At 41.2% G+C, this 14933-nt stretch overlaps 1 protein-coding gene across 3 annotated transcripts in view; it reads left to right on the top strand.

Annotated features, from left to right (window-relative positions):
* The window catches only part of LOC124794867 (mucosa-associated lymphoid tissue lymphoma translocation protein 1-like), a 130199-nt gene that overhangs the window by 114234 nt on the left and 1032 nt on the right, over nucleotides 1-14933 (top strand). For 2 of the 3 annotated variants that reach the window (XM_047258544.1, XM_047258545.1), the window contains exon 11: nucleotides 864-1057. In XM_047258544.1, the coding sequence (XP_047114500.1) occupies nucleotides 864-1057 (194 nt within the window). Of the gene's footprint in view, nucleotides 1-863; nucleotides 1062-14933 lie in introns of all 3 variants that reach the window. The other variant, XR_007016620.1, reaches the window with a different exon arrangement.

Here is a 14933-nt window from a genome sequence, read left to right as displayed (position 1 = left end):
TATTACTAGTGTCCAGTTGACACAGTCAAGTCATTTAAATATTTGAGTGTAATGTTGCAAAGCAATATGAAGTGGAACAAGCATGTGAAAACTGTGGTAGTGAACTTCACTTTATTGAGAGAATTTTAGGAAAGAGTGGTTCACCTGTAAAGAAGACTGCATATAGGATGTTGGTGCGACCTATCCTTGAGTACTGCTCGAGTGCTTGGGATCAGTACCACATTGGATTGAAGGAAGACATTGAAGCAATTCAGAGGAGGACTGCTAGATTTGTTACTTGTAGGCTCAAACAAAACTTAAGTGTTACAGAGATGCTTTGGGAACTCACATGAGAATCCCTGGAGGGAAAGCGGCGTGTTTTTCCATGGCTCCCCCCCCCCCCCCCCCCCACCCCCCACACACACCCTCCCACTTCCCCCCACCCCCACCCCCCCCCACACCCCCTAGGAAACACTATTGAGAAATTTTAGAGAACTGGCATTTGAAGCTGACTGCTGAATGACTCTGCTGCCACCAATATACATCACGCATGAGGACCACGAAGATAATATATGAGAAATTAGGGCTCATATAGAGGTGTATGGACAGTTGTTTTTCCCTCGCTCTATTTGCAAGTGTAACAGGAGGGGAAATGACAAGTAGCGATACAGGGTACCCTCCACCACACCCTTTATGGTGGCTTTGGAGCGTTGATGTAGATGTAAATGTAAATCTGTCATATGTCTTTGTATTGACAATTCCACATGAGTTTGCAGTTTTTTGTGATTTTTTATGCAATATAAAACTGTATCCATAAAAACATTTTCTTGGTATATTCCAGTGAAATATCAACAAATGTGATTATACATTTCTCCTCATTGCAGAACATGAGGATACAACGGCACTGTATGACAAAATAACATCACTGCCAACTGCTGAATTGAAGTTTGAATCTGCACCCATGTCAGTGCCCGTGGCAGTAGAGTTCAAACCCCACCGGAACTGTTTCCTTAATTCTATTGATATAATAATATCCAGCCCACGAAACTGGATACCACAGTTTACAACAATGGATCTTGTAAGTGCGTATTATTATTATTATTATTATTATTATTTATTATCACATCAAAATAGTTAAAATCTCAATTTGTGGAGCAGTTTCCTCAAATATCAGACACAAGAAAAGCATAAAATTACTAGTTGAGTGAAGATGACTACATAGACCGACATTAGTGAAAGTAGAAACATGTGCATTTCTCTCAAGACAGTACATGATGTAAGTTACATTGATGGGAAATCCAGGCTGGAATGCAGTATGTACATATGTCCATTTTTGGCTTGTTTTGTCACAAAATTCAAACTTTTATTGTAATTTTTCTTAATGTTGTAAAAAGCTGACTTAGGAATTCCAAAGTCTGTCATAACAGTCTGGCCAGAAGTACTGGCATGGATTTTATCAAGCCCTCATTTTATTTTCTAAATCTAATAATTTCTATTTATTCCTGATACTTACATCGAGTACTTATTGCAATATATATATAATACTTACACGTTTATGCAATCGCATTTAAAGACTTTAGCACAGCTTATCGTATGGGCTTCAGCAAATGAACTGAGCAGCCTTTGATTGTGTTGTGTGCTTTGGACCAACAATAATACATAACATCGTCATTTATCAACCACAGACCTTAGATGTTAAGTCCCACAGTGCTTAGACCCATTTGAGCCATCAACCACAGACAAAGCGAATGGCAAGGGAGGGAATGTGTTCAGCAGTTTAAATGAGCTTGGTGCAATCAATGTCCAGTACGGTATACTTGCATTTCAACTGGCAATAAAGAAACCAGTTCAAATGATCATACACAAGTTGCATTGGAGGTAGGTGCTCTTTTGAAATGTGCTGAGAATACAGGTTTACTTCTACCTCGATTAGACAGGTGGCTGTATGTACCAGTTTTCTGTGGTTGAAAGAGTATTGAGAGAGCTGACTGAGAAAAAATGGGCAAACAATGTTTTCAGTAAGAAAAACAGTCTAGGTTGCAACTGACAGCAGAAGGTTTATTAACGCATTTTACCTTTTTGAGGCCCCTTCAGAATTTTTACATGGGAAAAAATAAAAGAAATAAATTAGGGGCATGGTCCCATCTAGCATGAGATGGCGCTAAAAAATTTTTAAATGCCGTTTCAAAAGCCAGGAAGAGGGGAACTTGTGTTTGGGAACTGTGGGTAATGTATTAGTCATAAATAGAAAAAATTTTGTATGCACCTAGAATGTGAAAGTAAAAAATTTTTTTAAAATTTTGATAATGAGAAGCTAAATTTGTAGTGGAGCCATACAAATTATGACAATTCTGACCTTTGGCAAAGGAATGGCAATGCTAAGATAGAACCACACTTGTAATCTTGAAACATACATATTGCAACACAAACTGTAGCAATTGTGAACACACAACAATGTATATGCACACTACATATGATTGACAGGCAGAAAGCTACCAACATGGTGGACAGAAGCTCCAGGAGGTGCATTTACATGTTTGGAAGCACTATAAATGAGAATAAGGTAAAACATATAGTGATAAGTAAAGGCAATGAAAATGAAAAAAAGATTTAAAATAGGCGATAGAAGTAAAATTCCAGAATGAGATTTTCACTCTGCAGCGGAGTGTGCGCTGATATGAAACTTCCTGGCAGATTAAAACTGTGCGCCGGACCGAGACTCGAACTCGGGACCTTTGCCTTTCGCGGGCAAGTGCTCTACCAACTGAGGTACCGAAGCACGACTCACGCCCGGTGCTCACAGCTTTACTTCTGCCAGTACCTCGTCTCCTACCTTCCAAACTTTACAGAAGCTCTCCTGCGAAACTTGCAGAACTAGCACTCCTGAAAGAAAGGATATAGCGGAGACATGGCTTAGCCACAGCCTGGGGTATGTTTCCAGAATGAGATTTTCACTCTGCAGCAGAGTGTGCACTGATATGAAACTTCCTGGCAGATTAAAACTGTGTGCCCGACCGGGACTCGAACTCGGGACCTTTGCCTTTCGCGGGCAAGTGCTCTAGTTTGGAAGGTAGGAGACGAGGTACTGGCAGAAGTAAAGCTGTGAGTACCGGGCGCGAGTCGTGCTTCAGTAGCTCAGTTGGTAGAGCACTTGCCCGCGAAAGGCAAAGGTCCCGAGCTCGAGTCTCGGTCGGGCACACAGTTTTAATCTGCCAGGAAGTTTCAGAAGTAAAATTGATGTAAAAGCAGAAGAAGGAATAAAATGTCTAATGCGCGCGCGCGCGCACACACACACACACACACACACACACACACACACACACGCACACACACTCTCTCTCTCTCTCTCTCTCTCTCTCTCTCTCTCTCTCTCTCTCTCTCAACCTGCCCAACTGTGAATGGCATAGGCACCCACTGCGAAGTTCTTGCTGTAAACAGTATGCAAAGCATTTGTATACAGCACAAACTTTTCTATTTCAAATAACAAAGAAATAATTAAAAAACTGCAAGGAAAGGTCTTTACAGCTACCTTTTGTATAGCTTCTCTTGAAGTAAGAATTTTTACACTAACATTCTTATTGACAATATGATCAGTATTATTGTGTCATCTAGTATTGTCCAAGAAAACCTGTCTTCTAAAAGTCAGTTTAGTGCCAACAAGAGAAGAGAATTAACTTCACTTCTTAAATTGGTCACTCTTAAGTAATGGGTTCAGACAAAATGAAGGGTTATAACATTAAAGTAGCTCACACCACTCATGACAAGATCCAGTATTACTTTATATGAAATTAGAAGCCATGTAAGGACAAAGTCTCTTATTATGGTATGTATAAACTTAAATGCAGTCAATACTGCATGTCTTACATTGCACAGACTGATCAGATGTTCAGAATGAGATTCCAAGAGCATATGCTCACTGAAAACGGCACATTTAAAAATAATTCCTCATTCATTGAGCATTTAAAATTTAGACTCCTAGAGCCTGTATTAGAATTGCTCCAAATTTTGCATCATTCATGCAAGAGCAAAAAATTGACTTTGCTTGAGGAACTGGAGATTGTGAAACACTCATGTAGCTACAGATGTAGGTCTTAATGATTAACTAATTACTGAGAATTAGACATTTAATGATCCAGTGATGGCAGTTCTTCAGAGTATAGCTGAGTACCACCGTAACTCCCCTTTTCAAGACATCAACTCATTTCTGTTTCTTAAATTTTACATCTGACTTATAAAAATGTACATAATTTATGTCTGTTTTCTATAGGAGTTGTAATCTCTATACAATTCTAATGTATATTTCGTCTTTACTCTTGATGAGAACAGATGGTGCCATGTGTTAGATATTTTATTCCTATTTTAACTAGGCCTACTTTTGTATCTATTTTACCTCTGTAACCTGTTTTCTGAAGAAGAGAAATTTGTTAACATTGAGTATAGATTTAAGTGTTAGGAAGTCTTGTATGGAAGTGAAATATGGACGATACACAGTTTAGGCAAGAAAAGTGAATAGGAGCTTTTGAAGTGTGTTATTACAGAAGAATGCTGAAGATTAGATGGGATGGATCACATAGCTAATGAGGAGGTAGTGAATAGAATTGACAAGCAAAGACATTTGTGGCACAACCCTGACTGGAAGAGGGGATTGGTTGGTAGGACACATTCTGAGGCATCAAGGAATCACCAATTTAGTACTAAGGAGAAATTTGGGGTGTAGAAATTGTAGCAGGAGAACAAGATATGAATTCAGTACACAGATTCTGAAGGATGTAGCTTGTAATAGTTACTTGGAGATGAACAGGCTTGCTCAGGACCGAATAGCATGAAGTGCTGCATCAATTCAGTCTTCGGACTTAAGACCACAACAACAACCTGTTTTAAATCCATTTTTCATTTTTATTGCCTTTTCTTACCACTATATGTTTTGCCAAATTCTCATTTATTGTACTTCCGAACAGGTAAATGCCAGCTAGCGAAGCTTCTGCCTGCTGTGTCAACAGCTTGCTGCCTGTCAGTCTTACGTATCGTGCGCATATGTTGTTACATATTCACATATTTAGCTTTTCGTTGCCAGTTTTTGGTAACATTTTTAAAAATCTCTTACTTTGGCATTCTAGATACATACCAAAAGCTTGACTATTTGTGACTAATGCATTACCCATAGTTCCAAAATATAAGTCCCCTTCTTTCTTTCACCATCTTCTGATGCTAGATACGCCCATACCCCTAATCTATTTCTATTTATTTTTTCCCATTTAAGAATACTGAAGATGCCTTGAGAAGGCAAAACATGTAAATAAAGATGCTGTGGCCATTTGCAACCTGGACTGTTTTCTTACTAAAAATACACAGGGTGTATACGACCAACGGAAAAACCCGGGAATTTTTGTAACTGGTAAGAATCAATACTCCAACAAAGGATATTACAGCAGAATAATACTGCAGCAATAAAACATGAACGAGAGAGAAAAAAATGAAAATAAAACATAAGTTGTAAAGGAAATGTGCCATATACGACGACAAGACACAGTGCGCATACAAGCATCTGCCAACAGCAAAATGTGTCAAAGTCTTTAGGAAGACTATGCAATGCTTCATACCACATTGCCTCTGATCAACGTGACGTCACAACTGCTTACAATAGATTTGTTTGATCAGTTGCGAACAAACTCATGTGCATGCACTATTCAGTCACGTAAGAGTAGTACCTTCTCCCACTTCTGGCTACAGAAGTGTAGCATTTAGCTGTATAAGCAGTAGCAGCAAGCAGCCAGATGCTATCCGGAAAATCTTTACTGGTGCGACTAAGGTGCCACTAGATTCACGCATGCACAGCAGGCCCGGATCTAGGGGGTGGGGGGCATTTGCCCCAGGGCAATTTCGGGGAGTTGGGGGGTATTTCATCTTCTTGCGGAAAAAGACCTTGTTTCACAAAGCAACTAGCATCCAGTGCAAGTTGGTCTATCAATTATTCGAATGATTTTGAAAAACATCCCTGTTAGTTTTTGAACATTTTTCAATAAATTCTAAGTTGACTCTGAATGAATCATAAGTTGATTTTTGAATATGTGCATAGTGTACACGATGTGTCTGCCAGGGGAGTCCCCGTCACATCTAGAAATAAATTTTCCTGCAGACAAAAGGGGACAGGGCTATATAAACTGAGTGGAATAAAGCTGAACAGGTGAATGCCAGTCGCTGTTTATGTGGTTGACTTGGTTTGCAAATAATCAGCATTGTTATAATTACTAGCAAAATCCATAGAGCCAGAGTGGAAATAAATGACTAACAGGTAACAACAATTACATAATATCTTCTCGTACTACTTTTCGATCTCGCGCTTCAGAAGCTAGAGAGTATGAATGAAATGTGAATTTATTTCCTAATATGAAACTTTTTGCATGTAGTGGGTGTAATAGGCATTTGATAGTGGTACTTCGTGAATTATATCCTGTCATGTTATAAAAATAACCATTTGTGCCAAAACAGTCCTGTTTATTTGGTGTGTGTGACAATTGCTGCAATATTAGGCAGGCCTATTTTGTTTTATATAGCAGACAGTAACAAAATAAACGTAATCAGATCGAGAAACCACACCAGTCTTGAATACTATTTTAAAGGGGGCAGAATGTCAAACCAGCCAACTGGGAGCAGGACAGGCATCACAGGATATTTTAATTTCTACTGTTCTGAATATAGTTTGATGACACCCATTACAAAATATTGCACATTTGGATTCAACAGATTGAAATACAGTGACGTGCGATTGAAGAGTGCTGTGTGAAGAGGCATGGTACTTTGGCATACTTAAGGCGAAGTAACATGTCTTACATTTCCTCAAACACACGTTTTATGTATCAGACTCTTCAGAAAGATGTGCGATACAAAATGGACATATTTTTGAAAAGTATTTTTTTTTTTTTTTTTTTTTTTTTTTTTTTTTTTTTTTTTTTTTTTTTTTTTTGGCATCCTACCTCAAACGCTCGAGTGAGGAGGGGTGCCACTACCTTGTATTACCCTGGATCGAAAATATTGTAGATCCGAGACTGATGCACAGAGCAGTCGTAGTAGTGGTGAGGTGGTAGTCTCCACATGACCTGTGTTCATGTTTAGTGATTTTTGCTGTTTCCACTTCGTTTATTGCTCTCATGTCAGATGAAAAACAAAACGGATGGAGCTATCAAGTGAATTGAAATACACTCACATAATTACGGAAGGCTAAAAAAAATGGCTCTGAGCACTATGGGACTTAACGAAGGCTAAAATATGTTATTAGTTTCAGATTTGATTTTATTTCATTTCCACCTTTCTGACAGTCAACCATTAATCGCCTTGCTAAAGAAATTTGGCTTTTATTAATCTTTTCTGCTGAGACAGTCAATTTATTTGAAACGAAGTGTTTTAACTCCACACTATTGGCTAATTTCAACTGTTCACTGCATTTCAAGTGCATGTTTTCATCTTGTAACAAATATGGCATTATGCCATTATAAAGAATCAAACATAAGGTAATACAGTATCGATACTCCAAGAAAATTTACATCCGAATCTGGACATACGAATGTGCACTTCAAGCCAAATTATGCATTTTTATATGGTTCACAAAATTCCGAAGCTTTTGGAGCATCCTCTAAGGTCTTGTTTCTTTTATGACGTAATGCTAGATCTTTTAATGTTTTACACATACGAGCCTATGGGCTTCCAGCGTCACCGTAGCTGCGCGAGTGTGGCGATGCCTGTTATCTAGCGCTCTCTGGTAACTGCTGAAACGACCCTATTTCTAACAGGTCGCAGGAAAATATTGCGAATAGTTGTTTGAAAAGCGTTTATTTTGAAAGTAAATATCCTTTTATGCAAGATGAACTATGTGGGGGAATGTACGAAGAATTTCTTAAATCACAGAGCATTTTACTCTCATTTAAAAATCAACTCTTTGAGGATGACCATTTAGAATAATTTCTAGCCCAGAAGATCAGACATTTATGTTGTTTATTAATCTTCAAGACCAGTATTATATGTGTAAGCTTTTCTTTTCTTGTAGCAACACTCTGTATACTAATTTAAATCATTACCTTTTACTATTTGTGTGTTCGTGCTACTTAACAGTGTCCTATGCTCTGAATATCCGCCATCATCGGCTGGCAAGATGACGTGACATGTGCTATGACTGGCTTAGATAAGTGCATCGCAATCTTGATTTCAGTGCTTCGGAAAGTAATATGCGGTGTTTGGTGGAATTGGAATTTATACTTTCGCAATACGAAAATATGCAGTGCACACATTGTTGCACATCAGACATCTTTCCAAAATGTGTTTTTGCCCGGAGTTCTGTTTTCTCAAGTGTTTGGAAATTCTACGCTGGTGTCAAAACTATAACCATTGAAAAGGATTGATAAGTTTTACAGTTCTGAGGAAAAGTATAGTGTCACCTACCGGAAAAAATTTATTTTCATCTGGGAGAAAGTGTATTATTAACAAGGAAATGAGGGTCCCCCTCCCCTCACCGTTTATACACACAGATACATCATTAAGGTTGCTGCATCATAACCTTAGAGTGGGATGATTCATATGGCACAAATAATGCATGAGGGGGGGGGTGGGGGGGAGCACCTGTTATAACTGAGATATTGCTGAAATGAGGGAGTTCTGTCAGTTATGCTTCGTGTGTATGTCAGTGCAAGACATATTCGAGAACACTGGGCCCAGCATTGTGTCGTATCACACAGTTTCTGTTCAAACATTATGAGATGTGACAGGTTTCAGCCTCTCCTTCAAATGACAATTCACTAGAAAACAACTAGAGAGTAAATTAGCTATGTCCCATTAAACAAAATGACACAATATTATGAGAACAATAGTTGCTACTCGCCATATAGTGGAGTTGCCGAGTCGCAGATAGGCAACCAAAAACCTGTCACAAAATAGTATTTGGTCAACAAGGCCTTTGACACACACACACACACACACACACACACACACACACACACACACACAGGCAAATCACATGCACATGACCACATACTACCAGCAGTGCATAATGGGGGTGGCAACTGGGGGGCAGTAAGGAGTCTGAAGGTTACACTGAGGGTGGACTAGAGAGGGTAGCAGAAAAGAAGGGAAGTAAAAACACTGGGTGTGTTGGTGGAATAGAGAGATGTGTAATGCTGGAATGGGAACAAGGTAGGGGCTAGATAGGTGAGTAAGGAAGGTTGAGGCCAGGTGAGTTATGGAAACACGGGATATATTGCAGGGAGAGTTCCCACCTGTGCAGTTCAAAAAAGCTAATGTTGGTGGGAAGGATACACATGACACAGGCTGTGAAGCAGTCATTGAAATGAAGAATAGTGTGTTGGGCAGCGTGTTCAGCAACAGGGTGGTCCAGTTGTTTCTTGGCCACAGTTCATGTGGACAGACATCTTGATGGTTGTCATGCCCACATAGAATGCAGCACAGTGGTTTCATAGCCCTGCCATTGATGGGATAGGTGATGTTTGTGCCCAGACTGGAGTATTTGGTGGTAGGAGGATTTGTGGGAAAGGTTTTGCATCTAGGTCTATTAAAGGGGTATGAGCCATGACTTAAGATTGTTGGGAGCAGCAGTTGTGTAGATTCGGTGGACAGCAGAATACCCCTGTGGGAGGGGTGGGCAGGACTTTTCTCATTTCAGGGCACGATGAGAGGTAGTCGAAACCCTGGTGGAGAATGTAATTCAGTTGCTCCAATTATGAGGGTAATGCTTGTCTGTGGCCGGTTGGAAAGACTTTGGGAGAGGTGGTGGGTGACTGAAAAGATAAGACACAGGAGATTTACTTTTGTACGAGGTTGGAAGGACAATTATGGTCTGTAAAGGTCTCAATGAGACCCACAACACATTTGAGAGGAACTGTTCATCACCGCACCTGCGGTGGCCACAGGTGGTAGTAATGCTGGTGGTTAGTAGGTCTGATATGGACAGAGGTACTGAAGAAGCCATCTTGGAGGTGGAGCTCAACATCTAGGAAGGTGGCTTGTTGGCTGGTGAAGTGAATGGGGGAGAAGGTGTTGAGGTTCTGGGAGAATGTGGATAGTGTGTCTTCACCCTCGATCCAGATTGTGAAGATGTCATCAGTGAATCTGAAATAGGTGAGATGTTTAGGATCCTAGGTATTTAAGGAGGATTCCTCTAGATGGCCCATGATTAGGTTGGCATAGGACGCCCATGGCCGTGTCCCAGATTTATTTGTATGTAATGCCTTCAAAGGAGAAGTAATTGTGGGTAAGGGTATAGTTGGTCGTGGTGACTAGGAAGGAGGGTGTTGGTTTGGAATCCATCGGACATTGGGGAAGGCAGTGTTCAATAGCAGTAAGGCCATGGGTATTAGGGATGTTAGTGCGAAGGGAAGTGGCATTAATAGTGATGAGCAAGGCACCATGGGGAACAGGAACTGTGGCGAGTCTATGGACGAAATGTTTGGTATCTTTTTAGAGGAGGTAGGTTGTGGGTAATAGGCTGAAGGTTTTGGTCTATAAGAGCAGAGATTCTCTCAATGGGGACACAGTAACCAGCCATAATCAGGTGTCCTGCTTGGTTTGGTTTATGGACTTTAGAAAGCATGCAGAAGATAGGAGTGTGGGGGGTGGTAGGGATGAGGAGGGAGATGAACTCCGGGGGAGAGACAGATCCTGCTAGACTTCTAGAATGGGGTCACTGTTCAAGGTTTATGGGTGGATGTATATGACAGCTGGGGGGAGTCATTCTGCCAGGTAATCCCTGCAGTTCAAAACTACGGTGGTGGAGCCTTTTCCCGCAGGTAGGATTATAAGGTCAGGATCAGTTTTTAGATGGTGGACTGCAGTTCTTTCTGTGGGTGTAAGGTTACTTTGCATGTTGAGGGAAGGTTCAAGGTTAAGAAATTCTGTAAAGTTAAGAGGGATGATTTGGGGGCAGTGGGGGTGGATCATGGATGGATGGAGGAGTGAAGTAAGGCATGCGGGGTTCAGCATTGGTCTTTGGTTGTGTCTGATAGGTAGTGTTGGTGGCGAAAAAATGTTTCCACTGTAGGGATCGGGAGAAGGAAAGATGGTCTTAACAAGTCCTGCCTGATTGAATTAGGGAGTGGGGCAAAAGATGAGGCCTTTGGAAAGGACTGATATTTTTGCCAGGGCTAAGGCTTTTGGAGGAAGGGTTCATGACTGTGTTTCAGGTCTATTTAGGTTCTGTGTTGTGGTGGGAACGAGTTTTGGAGTGTGGGGTAAATGTAGTAGGTCTGAGAGACAGAGTTTATCAGCTATGATGGGGCATGGGGGAGGCGTGGACAGTGGTACTCCAAGGCATGAGTGGGAAGTGAGCAGAGTGGAGAGTTTTTTGAGGTAGCATTGTGCATGTTGCTTTAGTTCCTGGTGGGCAAATGTTTCAATGTTTGTTGTGGGTTCCAGGAATTTGCCATTGCATAGCAGGAGAATTTTACGGGTGGAAAGAAGGTATTGCAAGGGGGTTTGGGTTTTATTGATGTGGTTTTGTAGGACTATGTTACTGAGGGCTAAGGATTGGCGGAATCTGAACAGATGGAAGTCATTGTGGAAGGAAGGGTGGCAGCCAGAGATGGGTAACGTGATGGTAAGGTCATTAGGGGAGGTTCCATGAGCCAAGCAACAATGCAGGAACAGTATATGGGACTCTGTTCTGGCTAGGAATAAGGAAACTTTGCTGTATTGACACAAATGGAAGGAGCAAGGATCCATGGTGGTGGAAAAAGTGAAAAAATACATAAATAACATAGAATTACGTCCAAAAAAAATTTGCAAAAATACACCCAAATAGTGGAAGAAAATCACAGAAAGGATGAAACAGATGAAATAAGGGGAAACAAGATGAAATCTGAGAGAGTACGATGATAGTGAAAGGCAAAACCCACTAAAACTGGTGGGAAGTCTCAGTGAGATTAAAGAAAAAATGTAAGTAAAAAAAATGTTTTACTGTGAGTTGCGGGTCTGAGGGTGGATAGATGTGAAGAAGGGGACTGCAGATGTGAGTGGATGAGGTGAAATTATTAGGTGTGAACTGGGATAGAATGAAAGAGTAGGGTGTGGGGAGGGGTTGGTAGGATGAGATACAAGATCGTGTGCGACCGGAGAGGTGCAGGAAATAACACGTGAAAATACAACGCCTGACAGATTCCAAACCAACAACCTCCTTCCTAGTCACCATGACCAACTATATCCTCACCCACAATTACTTCTCCTTCGAAGACATTACCTACAAACAAATCTGGGGTATGGCTATGGGCATCCAATGCCAACCTATTCATGGACCATCTAGAGGAATCCGTCCTAAACACCCAGAGTCCCCACCCTCTCACCTGGTTCACATTCATTGATGACATCCTTGCAGTCCGGGTCATGAGTGAAGACATCCTATCCACATTCCTCCAGAACCTCAACATCTTCTCCCCCATTCATTTCACCTGGTCCTACTCAGCGCAACAAGCCACCTTCCTAGATGGTTGACCACCACCTCAAAGATGGCTACATCAGTACCTCTGTCCATATCAGACCTACTAACCACCAGCAATACCTTCACTTCGACAACTGCCACGTGTTTCACACCAAGAAGTCCCTTCCATACAGCGTAGCCACCCACGGCTATCGCATCTACATTGACAAGCAGCCCGTCCCAAAATATACAGAGGGTCTCACTGAGGCCTTTACAGGCCATAATTGCCCTCCCAAACTTGTACAAAAACAAATCTCCTGTGCCTTATCTTTCCAGTCACCCACCACCTCCGAAAGTCTCACCGTTCTGGCCACAGAGGGGCATCCCCTTGTAACTCAGTACCATCTAGGACTGGAGCAACTGAATGACATTCTCTGCTAGGGTTTCGACTACCTCTCGTTGTGCCCTGAAATGAGAAGTGTCCTGCCCAGTATCCTTCCCACCCCTCACACAGTGGTATTCCACCGTCCACTGAACCTACACAATATCCTCGTCCATCCCTACTCAACCCGTGTTCCCAACCCCTTACCTCATGGCTCGTATCACTGTAATAGACCTAGATGCAAGACCTCTCCCATACATCCACCCACCACCACCTTCTCCAGTCCGGTCACAGCCATCACTTATCCCATCAAAGGCAAGGCTATGTGTGAAACCACTCATGTGAAGTCCAAGCTAAGCTGCAAACACTGTGCTGCATTCTATGTGGGAATGACAACCACTAAGCTGTCTGACCACATGAATGGCCACCAACAAACTGTGGCCAAGAAACAACTGCACCACCCTGCCAACCATGACGTCCTTCATTGAAATGTCTGCTTCACAGTCTGTGTCATATGCACCCTTCCCACCAACACTAGCTTTTCTGAATTGCATAGGTGGGAACTCTCCCTGCAATATATCCTATGTCCCCGTAACACTCCTGTCCTCAACTTTCATTAGTCATTGTCCTCACCCATCCAGCCCCTACCTTGTTCCCATTCCTGCACTACACAGCCCTCTATTCCACCAACACATCCAGTCTTTTTACTTCTTCTTCACTACCCCCTCCCTCTCCTCCGACCTCTGTCTAGTCTCCCGACTGCACCTAGCTACCCTATCCTGCCATCCCTGCCCCAGCTTCCTCCGTACTCCCACCCAGTTGCCTCTTCCATGATGCACTGCTGCTGCTGGTTATAGCCTGGCTTCAGCTGCTAGAGACTGTGGTCATGTGCGTGGTGAATTGCCTTTGTGTGTGTGTGTGGGGGGGGGGGGGGCTGAAAGCTTATTTTGTGACAGTCCTTTAGTTGTGCCTATTTGCAACTCAGCATCTCTGCTATATGGTGAATAGCAACTATCCTTTTCATAATATTGTTACATTCCATCCTTGATTTTCCATTGTTTAAACAAAATGAGACCATTCTTGTGAAATGTGTGTGTTAATTTTCAACATACATATATGACATCTAACTCGTTGATCATGTTTAAGAAAATTTATGCCATGAAGAACCAAATAAACTGTAAACATTATTACAGTCAAACAAAGGTTATGTTTGGAATTCTTGGTTTGTTGAAGACATTGCTCGCAGTTATTTCTGGGGAAGAGTTACACTATGTTTACAGGTATATTTTAAACCAATCTCAGTCTTGCCTCAGAAGCTGCCAAGACTATTCATATAACCAAAACTGCAAGAAAATCCAACTGGGATGACCTTTCACAATAAAAAATTCTTAATTTCAACTAGGTTAACAAAATTTTAGGCATAAAGGAAATGGCTTGCCAATGTGTTGGAGAGACAAAAGGAATATCCATACAATAATGACAAGGCATACTGCTGAGATGATCACCTTTACCTTTAGAGGAGACAGTAACAAGTGAAAAATCACCCTTTGTTGTATACAATATCGTAAGTTGGGGTTTGAATCGTGTGACTGGCAGCTGAGCATCAGCCTGAAGTGGTGAAGGAAGTTTACCATCAATGTTAGATTCACATGAAAGAAAACCCTTGCATGACTTATGGTAATCATCTGAAGAAATCTTGCTGAGAATACAGATCTTTAAGTACTACATGGCACATGAAGATTCTCCACATTATGAACAGGAAAGCATTTTCTTAAGAAAATAATTGAGACAAGTAGTTAGGAAAGAAAAACAGTGTGCAGTGTGTTCTCTGATAGGCACAGCACTGACTGGAAAAAGCTTAGAGTAAAGACAAAACTGAGAAACTGAGTAGTGAATTCAAGATAGCACTGTACAGATTACACTATTTCAAAATTTATCATACAAAGCAGAAAACTGCTCCCTGACAGTCTCAAAATAAGATTATTGTACATACAACAAGCTATATTTTTGTGTGGGAAGATAGATGGTTTTTGGAAAATTCTGTGCACGTACTTTTCATCACTTTCTTTCCAAACAAACACAGTGTTATAAATAAATTAATTTATGAAAGTACATATTTTATGATTAAAGGAACAACTCGCCAAATAGCAGAGACACTGG

Source organism: Schistocerca piceifrons, chromosome 4, assembly GCF_021461385.2.
Source record: "Schistocerca piceifrons isolate TAMUIC-IGC-003096 chromosome 4, iqSchPice1.1, whole genome shotgun sequence".
Lineage (NCBI taxonomy): Eukaryota > Metazoa > Arthropoda > Insecta > Orthoptera > Acrididae > Schistocerca > Schistocerca piceifrons.
The sequence above is the reverse complement of the archived record's forward strand: the minus strand, read 5'-3'. Positions and strand labels throughout refer to the sequence as shown.